This window comes from Balaenoptera borealis (assembly GCF_965194805.1).
Source record: "Balaenoptera borealis genome assembly, chromosome: 20".
In the NCBI taxonomy this organism is placed as follows: domain Eukaryota; kingdom Metazoa; phylum Chordata; class Mammalia; order Artiodactyla; family Balaenopteridae; genus Balaenoptera; species Balaenoptera borealis.
In genome coordinates this window covers 12,722,139-12,741,549 of record NC_138879.1, presented here as the reverse complement: position 1 = coordinate 12,741,549, position 19,411 = coordinate 12,722,139, and the positions used below count along the sequence as shown (strand labels likewise).

The window sequence follows — 19,411 nt, the reverse complement described above, 5'->3', positions numbered from 1 at the left end:
AGACTTCCTGGCAGCAGCCCCTTCCATATCAAGGATCTTTATTCAACACTTACTTCCCCCAGTTCCAGAGAGATTATCACTACCTATTTTCCACTACATGTCAGCATGCATGCAAGTATATGCACACAAACCACATGTATGTGCACAGATGTACATGCATGTAGGCACATGAACTCACAAGTGCATCCGTGCATGTGGTGTGCATATACGCACATGTGAGCGCACACATACATATGTACATGTGCACACATGCAGGCATGCACATTGTACACATCTGTGTGTGTGGGCGTGTACACATGCATACATACAGATAGGAGGTGGGGGAAGACAGCTCACCACTGCTCTCCTGGTCCCTTTACTTCTCTGCCCTGAGAACTGGGTTCTGTCTCATTCTTGTTTACTAGGAGGCCTCTCTGGGCCCCTTCCTGGCTGGGCTCAGCGTGTGCAACTCAGGTGCCGGCACCTGAGTCCAGGGAGCAGTCTAGGCTGTCCGAAGATGCTTTTCCCCAGCCTCTCCAGGCTTCGGGTCACACAAGGAGCCCAATGTCAGTCTGAATCTTTTTCCTTTGTCAGCAACCGCTTTCTCAATGAAGCTTTGAAAATCTCTTCCTTACCCGTGGGGTTTAGGAGATTTATCAGGATGGGCCTGGGCGGGGCCTGTTTTGGCCTCCTGCCTGGAGCTCTCTGGGCCTCGCACGCCTACATCCCTGGATCTTCCTGGAGATGTTCTATTATATCTGTCCAATGGTCCTGGTCACGCTAACCGCCTGTCGCTTTTGCTCCTCTGGGACTCCATCCATAACTGAGGTCTAAGCCTCTCATTTTTCCTGTGTGCTTTGCATCTCCTCGCATTTTCCCTCTGTGATATGAGGTGTTGCTTCTACCTGGACATCTAGGTGTTCATTGACAGCTGCCTCTCCTTCAGTTCACTGGCTGACATTTTTCTAGTTCAGTTTCAGGGAGTCCTCTCTGCAAGAGAGCACACTGATAATGTGTGTGTGTGTGTGTGTGTGTGTGTGTGTGTGTGTGTTCAAGTGTATGAGCATGGGTTTTCTCTGCTGGGGCAGAGGGGTGGGATGTTTGCACAGCCTCCTCTGGAAGATCTTCCTCTTTGACTCCTGGGCTCTGGTCCGTGTCCCCTTCCTTTGTCAGTTTGTTGGTGCCAGGTCTGGTGGAAGAGGATGCTGACCTCGACATCTGTGCCCACCCCCCCCAACCCCCCCAGGGGTGAGGACAAAGCCATCATCCTGCCCTGAACTAGTGGCTGCTCTGGGCTGGCTGCTGCCCCGGGCTGGCCCACCCGGCACCTTCCCCGCACCATCTCCACTGCACCTGTGGCCTCATCCACTGTCTAGGTTACAGAGTCAAGACACAAACAACCAGGACCCAGGCAGACAGCACAGTACTGTTGCAGCTGTCTGAAGCTCCTGGCGCCTGGGTGAGGAAAGCAAGAAAAATGGAGCCATCAGAGTCATGGGGGCCTCAAGAAAGAGCGGATGCTGACGGGAAGGGAGGGCAAGTCTTCCAGGAGGAAGGGTCCCAAGTCACCTGCTGCCAAACCCTTTAGGATAGAAAACTGTCTACACCAGCTGCTCCACTGCCTCTCCTCCCCTCTCTCTCTTTTTCAATCCATGGATTTTTTAAAAATTGTGTTAAAATAGACATAACATACAATTGCCGTTTTAACCATTAAATGTACAGTTCGATGGCATTAAGTACATTCATGTTGTTGTGTAACCATTACCACGGTCCATCTCCAGACTCTTTTCATCTTCTTAAACGGAAACTCTGTTCCCATTAAACATTAACTCCCCATTCCCCTCCCCCTCCCCGGTAACTTCTCGACTTTCTGTCTCTATGAATTTGCCTGCTCCAGACCTCATGTAAGTGAAATCAGTCTTTGTCCTTTTGTGACTAGCTTATTTCACTTAGTATAATGTCTGCAAGGTTCATCCATGTTTAGCACTTTTTGGAATTTCCTTGCTTTTTAAAGGCTGAATGATATTCTATTGTATGTACCGGCACACTTTGCTTTATTGTGCTTTGCAGATATTGCATTTTTTACAAACTGAACATTTGTGCCCTGTGTCAAGAAAGTCTATTGGCACCAGTTTCCAACAGCATTATTTTATTTTATTATTTTTAAAATTTTATTTATTTATTTTTGGCTGCGTTGGGTCTTCGTTGCTACACGCGGGCTTTCTTTAGTTGTGGCGAGCGGGGGCTACTCTTCGTTGCAGTGCGCATGCTTCTCATTGCAGAGGCATCTCTTGTTGCGGAGCACGGGCTCTAGGCGCGCAGGCTTCAGCAGTTGTGGCATAAGGGCTCAGTAGTTGCGGCTCGTGGGCTTTAGAGCGCAGACTCAGTAGTTGTGGCACACCGGCTTAGTTGCTCCATGGCATGTGGGATCTTCCCAGACCAGGGCTTGAACCCATGACCCCTGCATTGACAGGCAGATTCTTAACCACTACGCCACCAGGGAAATCCCAGCATTATTTTAAAATTAAGGTATATATACTGGGTTTTTTTTTTTTTTTAGACATAATGCCTTTGCACACTTAATAGACTGTAGTATAGTGTAAACATAACTTTTTTTTTCTTTTTTTGCCATGCAGCATGTGGGATCTGAGTTCCCCGACCAGGGATTGAACCCATGCCCCCTGCATTGGGAGCACGGTAAAACTTTTTTTATTGAAGTATAGTTGATGTACAATATTATATTTTACAAGTGTACAATATAGTGATCCACAACTTTTAAAAGTTATACTCCGTTTGTAGTTATTATAAAATATTGCCTATATTCCCTGTGTTGTATAATATACCCTTATAGCTTATTTTATACATAATAGTTTGTACTTCTTACTCCCCTACCCCTACATTTTTATTCCCCCCCCCCCCACTGGTATCCACTAGTTCATTCTCTATGTCTGTGAGTCTGTTTCTTTTTTGTTGCATTCACTAGTTTGTTGTATCTTTTAGATTCCACATATAAGTGATATCATAGAGTATTTGTCTTTCTCTGTCTGACTTATTTCACTTAGCATGATACCCTCCAAATCATCCATGTTGTTGCAAATGGCAAGATTTAATTCTTTTTTATGGCTGAGTAATATTCCATTATATATATATATATATATATATATATATATATATATATACCACATCTTCTTTGTCCATTCATCTGTTGATGGATACTTAGGTTACTTCCATATCTTGGCAATTGTAAATAATGCTATGAACATTGGGATCCATGTATCTTTTTGAATTAGTGTTTTTGTATTCTTTGAATGTATACCCAGGAGTGGAACTGCTGGGTCATAAGGTAGTTCTATTTTTAGCTTTTTGAGAAACCTCCATACTGTTCTCCACAGTGGCTGCACCCATTTACATTCCCACCAACAGTGTACAGGGGTTCCCTTTTCTCCACATCTTCATCAACATTTGTTTTTTGGTTTGTTTTTTAAATTATTTATTTATTTATTTTTAAAATTTTATTTATTTTTTGGCTGTGTTGGGTCTTTGTTGCTGTGTGCAGGCTTTCTCTAGTTGTGGTGAGCAGGGGCTACTACTCTTCGTTGCGGTGCGCAGGCTTCTCATTGCGGTGGCTTCTCGTGTTGCAGAGCACGGGCTCTAGGCACGCGGGCTCAGTAGTTGTGGCTTGTGGGCTCTAGAGCGCAGTCTCAGTAGTTGTGGCGCACGGGCTTAGTTGCTCTGCGGCATGTGGGATCTTCCTGGATCAGGGATTGAACCCGTGTCCCCTGCATCGGCAGGTGGATTCTTAACCACTGCGCCACCAGGGAAGTCCCTGTTGGCTTTTGCTAAAATCATAGAGTATTTGCAATTGCGGGTGCCCTGGAAAATCTAGAATAGGATAGCCTCTCTGGGCCTGTTTCTGCATCTCACAATGACGTATTGATGATCTCTAAGGGAACAATGCAAGTTAGCATACTTATGGTTTGTCAACATGTAGCAGGAGCAGAAAGGAGGAGACTCACCCCCTGGGTGCTCACGTGGGACCAGCTGAGGATGGTAGTCATGGGGGGCGACCGTCCCTCCAGGGTGTGAGCCTGGGTCACAAAGCCCCTCCTTGGTGACCCTGGGCTGCCCCAAGCTCTGGTCAAGGGGAAGCCACAGGTAGACACAATTTGCAAATGACCCCGGCCCCTGACCCATTAATTGGCTCTTGCCAGTGACCTGTGACCTGGGGTAGAAAAAGAACAAGTGACCAGGACCAGCCAGTAGCTGAAGGAGGCACAGCAGGGAGGTCAGGGGAGGTCAGGGGCAGAAACTACTGGAAGCCAGAGTAGCCAGCCAGAGAGGAGGAAGGAGAGCAGAGGGAGTGGCTGGGAGGTGTGGGGTCACCATGAGAGACTGCAGCCACGGGACCCAGAGCAGCTTCCACCCCCTGCCCAGCCCCAGGTCAGGTGTCCTTCCAAGGACATGGGCACATTCACATGCCTCTTGTTTCTGGAGATTGGAGTGTGTATCTATCCCTCTCCCCCAAAGAGTCTGACAACCCATGGAGGGCTGAGGTGAGGTCGGGATGGGAGAAGGGAGGTGTGTGCTCTCAGGGGACAGGAAAATGCAAACCTCTGCGCCTGATGCCAGCCCTGGCCTGACCTCAGAAAGCACAAGGGCTTCGTTCATGCATGGGGCGTTCGGGCATAGGTGTGGGGTACGGGCTTCTTTTTGGGGCGATGAGAATGTAAAATTGACTGTGACAATGCTTGCTATATACTAAAAACCATTGAATTGTATGCTCTAAATGGGTGAATTGTGTGGTTTGTGAACTCTATCTTGATAAAGCCTCTCACATAGGCACACAATCACACACGGCACAAGCCCAGGGATCTTCTGCACACCAGGACACACACGGTCTCAGCTTGCTTCCTTTGTGCTCTGCTTTCACACAAGGGCAGAGGACAGGCTGGGCATCCCTTCCCGTCCAAAGTTTCCTCACCTGCCCAGGAGGTCAGAGGGGGTTTGGGTTGAAGCAAAGGGGACCATGTATTTGGAACTGCATTAAAACTGCGATGCCAGGTGGAATGGGGATGGTCTGTGGAGAGAGACGTGGGACCCTGACAGCAACACACAGGGGATGGAAAGAGGTAGCAGGGACCGGCCGAGACTCCAGGCAATGGGGAGGGGCCTGCAGGGACGGGATTGGGTGAAAGGCCTCCAGCCCTCCAGCCCCCACCCCACAGGCTTTTGGGTAAGACTTACCTTCTGTGGTTTCAGATTAAAATAAAAGACCCCGGGCAGGGGTGTATAGGCCCCCAGCCCAGTTGGAACACACCTGGCGCATCCTAAGTGTGAGTGAGTTGAGGGGGAGATGGCACAAGCCAGTGTCCCTGCTGGAAGCAGAATCATGAGCCTTGGAGGGGGCGATGAAACCCACCCTGGCTGCAAAGGCGGGGGTCTGAGCCTGGCAGTTCTGCTTGGAAATGGCCTGGGCTAGGAGCTGGGAGTTCATCCATGTGAGTCATTCATGAAGCCAGCGTTTACTGAGTGCCTACTATGTGCCAGGCGCAGGCTGGGTGTCAGCTTGGAGTCAGTGTGAGCTGGGACACTAATGAGGCCATTTCCAACAATAAGAACACTCACCTATGTGGGAGCCTTCATGCCACATGCCAGCCTTCTGGCCGTGTTATTCCTGGTCCTAACACCATGCTCCAAGGGCGGGTCTAAGACACTGATTTTCACCTTCTCAAGGTCACACAAGAGCAGGTCTAGAGAGCAGAACATGAGCACAGAGAGGATTGCAATTCTGGAGAGTGTACCAAGCCCTCACTCCGGCGGCCAGAAGTGGGGAAGCAGCTGTCATAGTACAGCTTCTACAAGCCCTAGCCCTGCAAGGGTGCTTCACAAATGGGAAACTGAGGCACACACAGGGGACGACTATGTGATTATCCTGACCAATTCTGAGAAAAAAAAGAAGCAGGCAGAACCCTGGGACCTGGGGGTAGCCCAAAGAGCTGCAGTTTCTTTTTGAGAAAGGACATCGAGGCCTCAGTAGGGGAGTGCTGACCAGCGATCAGTCCAGGGCAGCTAAGGAAGTCACCAGCCCAGTATTTCCAGGGAGCTGGTGCCAAGCCCCTTTCTGTTTTCAGTCTCCACTCATGGCTTTCTCTCGTGGGGAAACTGGACACTTAGCATATTCTGCCAGCAAGGCTAGTTTTACTAGTTTGGCAAAAATCTTCCCAACACCCTAAGACTGAGAAACTAGGCTAACCACTGTGCATGGACATGGGGTGCTCCTAATTGCCCACCACTCATTAGCAGCTGATCACGGTTTGCCTTGCAGCCTCTCCTTCTGTCTTCACACTGCTATGTAATGCTCAGGAATTGATGACCGCTCCCCCAAATTGACCTCCAACTATTTTCAAACAGGGACTGCACTACTGAGGCTGAGTGGTGGAGAGGGAAGACTTGTGAATGGAGAGACCAGGCACTTTCTTTCTCTGGAACCAGGGAAGATGATCCTGAATGGTGGCCCTGGCAGCTATCTCACCCACACCTCTATGTAACCCCTGTGCTCAGAGTAGTATGTTTGTTAGCTGTCCAAAAATATGTATTAACAGCCTGTTTTATGGTTCTTTCTTTTTGGCTGGGGTGGGAGATAGGCCTAGAGAAGCATCGACACGAAAGTCATTCCTTCTTGGTTCAGGCACCTCTCTGAAGATCCAAGGCAGACTAGATGAAAACATTGATCCAGTCTCCAGGCAATGGAACTGGAGAGGCAGGCAATGCAGGCCTCACCCTCTGAAAGGTGGTAGCATCACCCTCACCCTTCAGTCTGACACCAGGCCCTAGGACGGCTCCTCCTTCCGTCTTAGGCTCGAGAGTGCTGTAGGTCCGGGACTTAGCTCATAGGGTGGAAAGGGAACCGCACAGTGCACGCCCTGGCCAGCCCAAGAGACCTGTGCACACTTGTGTCCCCTGTAGCCTGGCCTGTGTCACTTCCCACAGGCGCCGGTGCAGGGAGGGCGGCCCCCTCCTGGAGAGTCCCGAACGTGCGGGTCTGGGGCCTGGAGGGACAAGCTCTCTCTCCTCTCTCCCTCCAGCAAAGGGCACTGCCTGTGTGCTTGTCCCAGGCCTGTCGCGAGGAGACGCTGGCTTCCCAGACACCTGCGGGGACAAACGAAGACCCTGAGAGAGAGCACGTGGGTCCTGCATGCGGAAGGGGGCCAGGCAGGAGGCTATCGGCCCGGGACTGCTGCGAGGAACAGGGGGCAAGGAGAGAAGGAGGTCTGGCCTAGCCCGGACGTCCGAGGGTCGCAAGGATGAAACAAAACGCTGGGCCGGGGGGCGGGGGCCGGGGGCCGGGGGGCGGGGGCCGGGGCCCCGCCTCGCCCCGCCCCGCCCCGCCCCGCCCCGCCCTGCCCTGCCCTGCCCTGCCCTGCCCTGCCCTGCCCTGCCTTGCTCGGCCCCGCCCCGCCCCAGCCTGTCTTCCGAGGCCCCGGCCCCGCCCTAGCCCCGCCCCTAGAGCTGTGAGGTCCCGCCGCCGGCCAGTTGCCGGAGCCGCGGCCCCGCCCCTCGGTCAGCGCGGCCCCGCCCCACCGGGTTGCTAGGGGAAGTGACATCACAGCGCGATGGCGGTGGCTCCTTCCGGCAGCTGAAGGGGGTTTAGGCCCGGGAGATCCGAGTCCATCCGCGGCGGGGAGAGGGCAAGCGGGGTGGGCAGGGGCCGGAGCAGGGGCGGCGGCGCTCGCACTGTCCCATCCGTCCCGTATTGAGGCGTTGGGAGCGGCGGGGCGGCCGGAAAGCGATGGTGAAAGCGGGGCCGTGAGGGGGGCGGAGCCGGCAGGCGGACCCGCAGTAGCGGCAGCAGCGGCGCCGCCTCCCCGAGCTCAGACCCAGGAAGCGGCCGGGAGGGCAGGAGTGAACCGGTCGCGCCGCCGCCGCCGCCATGGAGCTCAGAGTGGGGAACAGGTACCGGTTGGGCCGGAAGATCGGCAGCGGCTCCTTCGGAGACATCTATCTCGGTGAGGCGCCCTTCCCCGCGGATGGGCAGCCCCAAACCGGCGTCCCCCGGCCCCGGTTCCGCTCCGGCCCCCTCCCCGGCGACCCCGCCCCGGGCATCCCCTCCGGCCTGCGGCGGTAAGCCGCGTCCCCGTCGGTTCGGGCCTCCCAGTTCCCCAGGCAGGAACTTGCGGCCTTTCCGACCCGCGCCCTCGAGGGCACCTGACCAGCGTGCGCTCGCGGCCTTTGGGGAGCGGCTGGGAGCCTCGGTTAGGCCCTCGCTACCCGCTCGGCCCGCCCGCCTTGTGTCCGCTCCCGGTGTCCCTCCATGCAGACAAAGGGCCGTCGGCGAGTGCGGCCCCCGCGTTCTGCGCGCGTGCGGTGGGCACGAGTAGAGTCCGGGGCTGGCCGAGGCTTCTTCGGCGCTCCTCGCGACGATGCAGCCCCGGCTGACCAGCCCCTCTGGTCCGGGGTCTGGGCCGTGGACCGCAGGTGGCGCGCAGGGTCGTCTGGGGGCCAGTAGAGTGGTCGTTGAGAATATGTTGCGCATCCAAGTTCTGTACTAAGTACCTCGGCTTAAACGAGAATGACATTCAGGTGATTCGGGACAAAGTTAGCGCTAGGGTGTTGGGAGAATTAGAGGCAAATAAAGTGGCAAAGCTCTGCTCATGAGCGTGTCCTTTTGCTATGAAAATTTTCCAGGTAGACTGGAAAAAAATGGGATTAGAATGTTCTGGATTGTTTCAGATTTACGGTGAAAGAATGCGCACATGCATGTGTGTGATAAAAGGTTGGCTTGAGTCTTAAAGTTGGAAGTTTTAAAAATATAAGCGTTTCTCAGAGAAATTGTGTGTAAGTTACTCCTACCCCCGCATTTGGGGACATCCAGCCTGGCCCGCGATGCATGTGCAGAGGGACTGTCATTGTGCAAGTTTGGGGGTGAACATGCTCTGCTTGCGCAGCCCGCTCTGGTGTTTCTCTTTGGCTGGTGTACTTGTCAGGGAGGGTCAGGAATAGATTTGTATGTCAGTAATGCTTCTGGTTATGCCTTTCAGATGGTCCCAAGTGTGTGTGCTCAACGCCCCATCCTTGCCTCTTGTTACCTAGAGAGGATGCACGACCTCCTGGGCTAACGGCGTAAGAGGATTCCACACTTAGGGTAGTTAATAATTGCTTTTGATACCCTTACTCTACAGTGTAATCCTGTCACATCAGTATGTGTTTTACTGCCCTGCTGAGTAAAACGCACTTTAGAGATACTTGCATTTTACTATTTAAATATTTATGTCCAGTAGTCAGCAGTTGCCTTCTCAGCAGTGTTTTGGGAGGCAAAGTGCTGGGTAAATGCAAGCTGTTTGCCTTATTTATAGAACAATAGATTTTGGCAAAAGTTTTAACTTAGGATCTAGGAGCTGTACTGAAAAACCAATCTATTAGCCACCCTTACACAGATATGAAAAAGTAGATATTTTGAACCTTTTTGTTCTGTGGTCTGAAACCTTGCCAGACGGTTTTCTGCTTTCCGAAGCTGCGTTCAGACAATCAAATCGTGGAACGTTGTCACCAAGTCATTCACAAAGAAGTTGAGAGTTTTGTGGGAGACCCTGAAAGCTTATTCACAACTGTGTCCTGTGGGCCTCACTTTGTGCTGGGCACACCAGTGGTGCTTGATCCAGCCAGACACCAGCTGACCGGTCCCAGAGGGGTCTGTCCTCAGTTTCCTCCTTCATGTTTATCCTAAAATGGATAGACTGTGGCTCTTGCGCCCTAGTTATGAGTACCCACATGGCCCACCCACTGGAGTACACTTAGAGTTACTTGTGTGGGGTTGGGTACAACCAATTCGGCGTTGACTCTTGGCCCATGTGGTGGTCCCTTCAGGCTACATGCTACCCCACTGAGGAAATGTGAAGTGGTCTTGTTAGATTGAGATATGACTGGAAAGGTGGGTCAGAGGAAGCTCACTATATACTGAAGTTAAGGGTCAAAGATGACCGATCCAAAGACCATGGGATGGATTGAGTCTTCTGTACCATGTTTTTTTTCTATTTGTTAGGCAACTAGTCATTAGTTGAGGAATTCGGTCCTCATCTTCAAAGTCGTTATGTTCTACGTATTCTAGTGTGACAGCAGTTAAAGTCTGTTCCTACTACTGTCATTTTGCTATAGGTCAGAACACTCTTAACTCCTCCTTCTTCACCTTGGTTTAAATGTGGGGTTTCGGGTCTTGGATTTCCACCGGGGACTTTCTAGTGCTTTCAGACGTTTGAAGCCAGGGGAAGAGAGAGCTGTCCTTCAGCTTGCTGAGTACCTTATGGACCAAGAAGGCCCAGTGCTAGCCTCCCTTTCTAGCAGCCTGCTGTGCTGACATGAGCACGTGGCAGCGTGCCCTGCAGGTTATTCCAGTCCTTCCCAAACGGCGTGAGCCCCCTGTTCTCGTGGAGTTCTGTTCTTGTTCCATGTTTGTCTTCTATAGGTGGTGGCAGTACCTCGGACCCTCCTCCCTGCCCCCCCATTCATGCTTGGTAGAATGGAGGTTTTCTTCCTGCCAGCTGTTAGCATTTGTACTTGATCCTGTTGCTCGGTCAGTTTATCAGGATGGCCTCATCTGTCCAGCTGTTACCCAGGTGGACTGTGTGGTTTGGCTTCATCACATACACAAATGCTTTTGGGGAGCTAAAGCTTAGTAACCTCTTCATATTTTTGATTTTCATGTTTTTCCCCTCGCTGACTTTCATTCTCTTCAGTGGCACCTAGCAGGGTGTCTGGCACACAGTAGGGGTTCCAAAATGGTGGCTGGCTGGCCAGGAGAGGAAAGCAGTTGCCTGTACGCAGCTTTCGTAGTCACGTGCCTGTGTCCTTTAGGGTGATGGCTTGAGTGTTTCTAGATACCGCATCAGCTGCCTTGTCAGTGGTTGCCCTGCGAGAGTGCCCTTTGCCCTGCTGTTCAGAGGCCTCTCCCTATTTCTTTGTCGATAAGACAGTCATCAATGGGAGTTACCTTTTTGTCCCAGGACAGGGTCAATCTTGGGGTTAAGTTCATTTATCATTTGCCTTTGCTCAACTTGAGGGACATAATTTTGTTTTCCTAGGACCGGCATTAGCCTGTGTCTAAACATAGACTAACATCTTCGTCTAGTGAGGGGGAACTCCTGTCTGGCACTAGAGCTGCACAAAAGAGCTGAGGTTGTTGGGTGATAAAAGACCTCACTATAAACAGACACTGAGTAAACGTGATGTGCCACTTGGTTTTGACTTGCTCTGAATCTGGAACCCAGAGTTCAATAGTATCTTTCAGATTTTTGTTCCCCATCTAGAAGTACTTCTAAAAGTTACCTGTTGTGAAGGACCAGGTTTTGTAATTTCCATTCTGTGGCAAATCAGCACTTTTGTAAAATAGGATTAAAATGTTGCAGCAATGTCATGTTGCTGTCAGAGCTCCTGGGTGCTTCCTCGCTGTCCTGTGTTTGTCCCCTTGTGGACTGGTGGCAGTTTGAGGACAAGACTTGGAGCAGCACTGCCAGTAGAGCACAGGGGCTGCTGTCAGCCAGGGGAGGTGGGACAGGACTGCAGGGCTACAGTGGTGGACCACCTCAGTTTTGCTCAGTGGTCTCATGTTTGGTTCCCATGGAATACCCAGAACTTGAAGCGCTGCTGCTTCACCCAGTGGTGAAGACCTCTCAGAGGAGGCAGCCTGCGTGTGTGCTGCCCTCAAGTCTGTTTGGCAGAGAACCCAGCCTCTCCTCTTTGAGTCAGCAGACTCAGGGTAACCTTCACAACTGTGATGCTGTAGAGGGCTGGTTCTGTTTCCAGGTGTGATCCTGGGGGAGGCTGGCTCTGTTGCTGGTGTGATCCTGGGGGAAGTGGGCTCTGTTTCCAGGTGTGGTCCTGGGGGAGGCTGGCTCTGTTGCTGGTGTGATCCTGGAGGAAGTGGGCTCTGTTTCCAGGTGTGATCCTGGGGGAGGTGGGCTCTGTTTCCAAGTGTGAACCTGGGGGAGGTTGGCTCTGTTGCTGGTGTGATCTTCGGAGAAGTGGGCTGTGTTTCCAGGTGTGATCTTAGGGGAAGTTGGCTCTGTTGCTGGTGTCACCCTGGGGGAAGTGGCCTCCTTTGCTGGTGTGATCTTAGGGAAGGTTGGCTCTGTTGCTGGTGTGATCTTAGGAGAAGTGGGCTGTGTTTCCAGGTGTGATCTTAGGGGAAGTTGGCTCTGTTGCTGGTGTCATCCTGGGGGAAGTGGGCTCCTTTGCTGGTGTGATCTTAGGGAAGGTTGGCTCTGTTGCTGGTGTGATCTTAGGGGAAGTTGGCTCTGTTGCTGGTGTGATCTTAGGGAAGGTTGGCTCTGTTGCTGGTGTGATCTTAGGGAATGTTGGCTCTGTTGCTGGTGTGATCCTGGGGGAGGCTGGCTCCATCTGCTGGTGTGATCCAGGGGGAGGCTGGAATTCATATTGTGTTCCAGAGTTGCCTGCGGTCATTTGTCCCCAAGACTGTCATTGCTGCAGGGTGACTCAGATATTAGCTTTACCAGCCACAGTACAGTGGAACCAGAAGTGTTCTCAGCCTTCTTGAAGGTGCTACTTCAGTAGGTAGCCTGTGTGGGCCCAGACTGTGTTGTCACTGAGAACCTGCCTCCTGGCAAAGGTGACAGGGCTGACATAGTTAGAGGAGCAAGAGTGCTATCATCAGAGGCTTCTCTGCTCCTGCTTTGTGGTGGGGGGAGTTGTTGATGTAACTAGTAAGGTGAGTCATCCGTTCCTCATGGGCTGGTGAGTTCAGTTCAGAGTGCCAGGTCCTCACAGGAACTCAGAGTTCATTTTTCGTTTGCACAGTACGTTTTACAATGAAGTAATTTCTCTTGTAGCTAGATAGATTATCCCAGCCTCAGGGAGGAAGAACAAAATGTATTACCTGTCTTTCTTCTGAGTGCCCAGGAGTCTTTGTGGAATGGTAAATGGAGTTCTTAAATTTAGAATGGTCACTGGCAGTGATCAGATGGTGGTTATTCCCATGGAACCCCAGCATTGATGACCGGTTTTGGATCCAGGCCCGCTAGAAGCAGCCGCATCTAAAGCAGCTGTCTGAGCAGACTGGAGGAGAAAGTTTCTCTGTCCTTCTTGGGCAGTTACTGGGTTCATGAATATCAGCAGACAGCTCTCCTGCAGGTCATCATTGTTCTAATGCTTGCTGACCTTACTCTGCCTTTTATCCGAGAGTCTTAACATTCTCTGTAACCAGTAATCCATTCATCCCACAACTCCCTCATGAAACAGACTGCTGGTCTCCCTGCTGAACTCAAATGGTGAGGGAAACTGAGTCGCCAGGGACTGGCAACATTGCTTTGCCCAGCAGGATGGGTCTGGGTTCTTTCTGGGCTGCTGGAGCCAGTGTTAATTCCTTCACAAATAACCATACTACTGGGAAGGATTAAAGTGCTTTATACTTAGAAGGAACTGGTGAGGAAAGCAGGGAGAGAGCTAGGTATGTGCTTTCTAAAGACTGCTTTTCCCATTCTCTCCAGTGAATGCTCCTTGAGGGAGGGCTTGTAGCATAGCTTTGGGTCAGATTGGAACTCAGGAGCATTCGTGTGTGAAGCCTGGAGGGATAGCGGTTGTCACATTTGCAGGTCCATATTGTAGTAAAGAAGAGGACGGCACCTTGAGGTTAAAACTCTAATCTTTAATCACGATCTGTAACCAGGAGGTGTGAGCAGATGTATTGCCGGTTTTAGCAGAAAACTAGCAAAAGGTGAGTGACAAGTACACGTTGCATAGATGTGATTAGGGCTTTGAAAACAGAGCCCAGTCCTGTTCCAGTGTCCGTAGGAGACACACAGTATGTTCTGGTCCCTGGGAGGGGAGAGGTGTGCTGGGCCTCCCTGGGCCTGGCCTGGCCTGTGATGGCTGAGTGATGGCTCCTGCCATGTCTTGGGAACCGACTCCCCTTGAGAAGGGCCCTGCTGTATGCGGCTTGGTACCTGGGCCACATGGACTGGGATGGGCTGAGGCCATGTGGGAGTTCAGTGGAAACCCAGCCACCCCTCTGGAGAGAGGCTCACACATACCCGAGACCTGTCAAGGCAGCATGGAGAAATTGGGCCCACACGGAATGTGTTGCCCTGGGACTCCCCACGGTCTGGCTTTGGGTGGGTGAATACAGGGCTGACCAACAGGCTGGATGAGAAGGTTCAGACCAGATGGGGGTCCTATGGAGAGAACTGCATACCCTGTCTTTTGGTCGCCTGGTGATCAGAGTAGAGCCATATGGAAGTGGGTGATGTAATACCAAATAAGACTTTTCTATACGTATCAAATATTCCTGTTTTAAAAAGTGAAAATAAGGCCATTTTCCCACAGGGGTTTATCTACCACTGACACCATCTTGTAGTAGAAAGTGGAGTGCATCCATCACCTGGTCCTCCTTGGAAGATTCAGATAGCACTCATTGTTTCTCCAGCGTGTTGTAACATTGGGTGAGATGGTAGACACCAAATGATTAACGTTTGTGATTTTCTTTCTTTGCCAAGGTACGGACATTGCTGCAGGAGAAGAAGTTGCCATCAAGCTTGAATGTGTCAAAACCAAACACCCTCAGCTCCACATTGAGAGCAAAATCTACAAAATGATGCAGGGAGGAGGTATGGTCTTTACCTGTTAAGAAAATCAAGGTGGTGTTTGATGAGGGAGAATGCAGATGTCATGAATCACAGTCTGGTTAATTAGGAAAAAGGGCAGAAGCGTTCATACCCTTGACCCCATCCTGTGGCTTCCTTCAGATACTGTCTGAGAGGCCTGCAGAGGGCCTCACTCGACAAAAAGAAACATCATTTTATGCTTTTTGCATAAATATTCCCTTCCTTAGTTTCATATTACGTACTGGTGTCTTTGAATGCAGACTTGTGTGAACGCTGACCTGGAGCTTGCTGCTGGTCCTCCTGTGCCGCCTTGGTCATGCCCGCATCTTTGGGATGGTCCCTGCAGACTCTCCTGAGTGAGACCGCTTCTAGTTCAGTTACTGTCCCCATTCTGTGAAACCTCCCCTTGGGCCTGAGGGTACCTGATATCAGAGTGCCCATCCTGATTTCAGAGTCTACCTTTTAGAATTCTCTGGACTTTGAGATTGTTTGGCTAATGGAGCAGGAGGGGGTTTTATTGGGGGTCTCAGAGTCCTGAAGACACCACAGCATTTTGAAGGGTGTGCCTGTGCTGCTCCCCAAGGAGCTCAGGAAGCCCAGGCACAGCCCTGAATGTCTTGAGCTTTCTCTGGGGACAGGGCTTCGTGTGTGAAGAATAGCTGTGTTATTTCCTTTTGGATACCCTTCGAAGCAGAAGCCCCCATGATACTTTCATAGTTGAGGGGGGCGGTGGGGAAGGCTCTTGGCACCTTGCCAAAAGAAAGCTTGTCTTCAGAGTCTGTGTTGGTCCTTTGGTCAGGTGGAAAGGGAGGACTGGTGATGTGACTTCTTGACATCTTTGCTTCACAAAGCAGTTTAATCTGTGCTACTTACTACCAGAAACCAGCATATCTCAGTTGACGTAGCACAGGGTGTCTCTTTAGCAGCAGATATATCTTAAAGCAACACAAACAGTCCTATGAGACGGCTGCAGAAGGGGGTGTCCAGTGCCGCTTGTCCTGGGCATTATGGGACCAGAGCAGGCTGTGGGTTCTCAGGTGGCACATAGGGAGGAAACTCTCTGGCCCCTCCTGTGCCCAGGGAGACATTGGCAGAGGACCCTGCCAGTGTGTCTGTCCTCTGGCGGCCCTCAGCAGGCTTCTCAGGCATCGGGGATGGTCTACACAGCTTTTAAGGTGGTGATGAGTAGGAAGAGGTGACTTGGTTTGTGGCCTTCATGGTGGGAGGAGCTTGGTGCTGGGGGTTGGATGCAACCTTCTGACTGAAAAGCTTGTGTGTTTGAGGAGCAGCATCTCTGAGAACTCGGAAGCTGGGCCCCCAGGGATGGAGGGAAGAAGAGCTGACTCCCAGGGAGGAACTGGTGTAGTAGATTGAGACTCAACAGAGGGGGACTTCCCTGGTGGCTCAGTGATTAAGAATCTGCCTGGCAACGCAGGGGACACGGGTTCGACCCCTGGTCTGGGAAGATCCCACATGCCGCGGAGCAACTAAGCCTGAGCGCCACAACTACTGAGCCTGCGCTCTAGAGACCGCGAGCTACAACTACTGAGCCCGTGTGCCACAACTACTGAAGCCCGCGTGCCTAGAGCCCGTGCTCCACAACGAGAGAAGCCACCGCAACGAGAAGCCTGCGCACTGCAACGAAGAGTAGTAGCCCCTGCTCGCCGCAGCTAGAGAAAGCCCGCACGCTGCAACGAAGACCCAACGCAGCCAAAAAGAAATAAATGAATGAATAATTTTTTAAAAAGACTCAACAGAGGGAATTCCCTGGCAGTCCAGTGGTTAGGACTCCGTGCTTTCACTACCAGGGGCATGGGTTCAGTCCCTGGTCAGGGAACTAAGATCCTGCAAGCCCTGTGGCGCAGCCAAAAAAAAAAAAAACTCAACAGAAAGGAGTTTATTTGGTTTAGAACAAGGTCTCTCCTCAGAAGCATAGCCGTTTGTTGTGGAAGCTGTCTTCTGCGTGGAGGACAGGGAGCAGCATCCTAGGTGCCCGTAGCCCCCCGCCCCCAAGTTAGGATGATCAGAAATGTCTCCAGACCCCACTAAATGCCCCTGGGTGCACCGTCACTTCCTGTTTTGACCCCCTGGTTTAGGACGTAAAGGATCACTTGCTCTCCTGGTCTTCCCATGCCCCTTCTCTAGGATCCTGGAAACCCACTGGGATTCCAGAAATAGATCTTCTCCTGTCTGGCCCTTCCCCACACATAGGTAAGGTTTTACTCCTGTTTCAGATACACACTTGGTGAATACTATCAAGGTGTAAATTTCTTTTTTAGAAAACAGATTCTCTCCAGGAGAGCAGAGAGCACCATCTTGCTACTGTTCTGTGAGCTCGTCCTAGCCAAGATAAAGCTGGGATGGCAGGGGAGATAGAGGTCGGCTCTGCGCAGAAACCTCATAGCTCTGCTGTTGACCAGCCTTCTGCATCCATCTCATGTGGGTGCATCTCTGATCGTGGCTCTTCTTATGTTAAGTTCTGGGCTTCGTTGCAGGTGGTTGATATTGACGGCATCGTAGGAGAAAGCTCGAAGCCCAGGGCCTGCCTTGCCCTCTCTAGCTCGTAGTACAGGGTTGCCCGGGATGCTGCCTCATGATGGTGGCCTTGCAGTGCCTGGCTAGAGACAGCTGCTGAGCTGGGTCACTCAGGTCCCCTAGGGGAGGGGTTAGTATTAAAAACAAAAACATGTTTTGGGGGTGGATGAAATGGGTGAAGGGATTCAGTTGTATGGTGACATTTGATAACCAGACTTATTGTGGTGATCACCTTTTATTAGTGTATACAAAGATTGAATTGTGTCGTACACTTGAAACTAATATGTTATATACCAATTTTAACTCAATAAAAACAAAAACACACGCTAGTGTCAGGTATTGTTAAGAGCGTTTTTAAGCATGCGGGCACATTCTCTGCCACACAGTCATGTGCAGTAGGTATCATCAGCCTCGTGTAACAAATGAGGAAACTGAGGCTGTGTCCAAAGGACACAGATTTGAACTTGAGCATTGTAGCTTCCAGGCCACTCCTGCACAGTGGCCCTCCATGGTGGTCAACGATCAAGAATGTGCCCCAGGGCTTCCCTGGTGGAGCAGTGGTTAAGAATCCGCCTGCCAGTGCAGGGGACACAGGTTCGAGCCCTGGTCCGGGAAGATCCCACGTGCTGCGGAGCAACTAAGCCCATGCGCCACAAATACCGAGCCTGTGCTCCAGAGCCCACGAGCCACAACTCCTGAAGCCCGGGCGCCTAGAGCCTGTGCTCTGCAACAAGAGAAGCCACTGCAAAGAGAAGCCTGCGCACAGCAACAAAGACCCAACGCAGCCAAAAATAAATAAATAAATAAAATTTTTAAAAATACACCTTTAAAAAAAGAAGAAGAAGAAGAAGGTATCCCAGGTCTAGTTGGAGCAATAGATAAAAAACCTGAAATAGCAGAAATAATTTTAAGTTAATTATGTTAGTGAAGGACATGGGTGGACGCCAAGTTTTTATCAAAACAGAGTGGACTGCCAGGCAGAACCTAGAGGCTAAGGCTAAGGCTGAGGCTGCGCTTCCCAATCCTGATAACCCCACAAAGTGTCTTTAGACCATGTCCTCCTTCGGGAAACTCCAAGTGGAGATCCTTTGTTTAGTTCACAGCTGCTTCTGGTCAAGGTTCATGGCGGGTGTGGGACAGGAGTGTGGGCCCTTTGTATCAGAGAATCCAGGCCAGGGGTGAGGGTGGGAACTCTGCGCTGAGGGTGGGTGGATGCCACCAGCAATGTGGCTGTGGGGCCACCAGTGAGTAGAAACAGGCAGCTTCACCCGAGTTCACTCTCTCTCATCTCATGTGCCTGTCCAGTTCCCGCAGTGTATTTGAGACAATCACGGTCTTTTTGCTATGAAATGTTTTACAGTACTTAAGAACATATGTAGCTCGTGGCTATCAAGAATACTAACGTGAACCCCCAGAACTCCCACCTTCTTGAGAGAGGGAGCAGGACGGCCCTCGTCACCTGTGTGCCCACCCCAGGGCGCCCTCTCTGCAGCTGCCCAAAGCCTGTCTCCGCATGCCCTTGCCTAGTTTGTTTTTATTTTTTTAATATTTATTTATTTGGTTGCGCCGAGTTTTAGTTGCGGCAGATGGGATCTTTGTTGCAGTATGCAAGATCTTTTAGTTTCGGTGCGCGAGATCTTTAGTTGCGGCGTGTGGGATCTAGTTCCCTGACCAGGGATCAGACCCGGGCCCCCTGCATTGGGAACTCAGAGTCTTAGCCACTGGACCACCACGGAAGTCTCGCCTAGTTTGTTTTTAAAGTTTTGATTCTTCATCATCCTGCAAGAAATTTGTTTTTAAAAATCTAATGACATTGTCCAGAAACATTTGACCATTGTATTTACAATTGTTTTAAGGTTGAATTGCCAAACACTTCATGAAAAATTGTATTTGCGTTAATACTGAGTCCCCATATTTATATTGAAACTTCCCGCAAATCAAATAGAAAGCATTTAGCTAGCACTCTCCCTCATTTTTCACCCCCAAGCATATGTTTTGGTATCTTTGGACTCGATGAGGGAAAAAGTATCAAGTGTTCAGAGCTGCACATAAGAGTCCAAGTGACCCATTTCCCATATTAAGGGCATGTGGGCAGGGGCAGCTGGGTGTCCCTGGCATGACTGGTCGCCTGGACACAGGGCAGCACTCTGGTGGCTGTGTGTCTGACCTATAGCCTCGCATGTCCTTCCCCGGCCCCAGGAGCAGCACTCTGGCGGCACAGGTGCATTTTTAGCTTCCTGGTCTCACTGCATCAGATGTCTGAGGTTACAGAGCAGCAGTCTGTGCAC

General features: G+C 51.2%; 1 protein-coding gene across 8 annotated transcripts in view; it reads left to right on the top strand.

The window, feature by feature from the left end:
* The first annotated feature begins 7,619 nt into the window (after positions 1-7,619).
* The window catches only part of CSNK1D (casein kinase 1 delta), a 38,318-nt gene continuing 26,526 nt past the window's right edge, over positions 7,620-19,411 (top strand). Inside the window, exons 1-3 of one of the 8 annotated variants that reach the window (XM_082374241.1) lie at positions 7,620-7,985; positions 13,655-13,702; positions 14,481-14,591. In XM_082374241.1, the coding sequence (XP_082230367.1) occupies positions 7,910-7,985; positions 13,655-13,702; positions 14,481-14,591 (235 nt within the window). In that variant the 5' untranslated portion in view covers positions 7,620-7,909. Of the gene's footprint in view, positions 7,986-13,580; positions 13,703-14,480; positions 14,592-19,411 lie in introns of all 8 variants that reach the window. The other 7 variants (XM_082374242.1, XM_082374244.1, XM_082374248.1 and 4 more) reach the window with 7 other exon arrangements.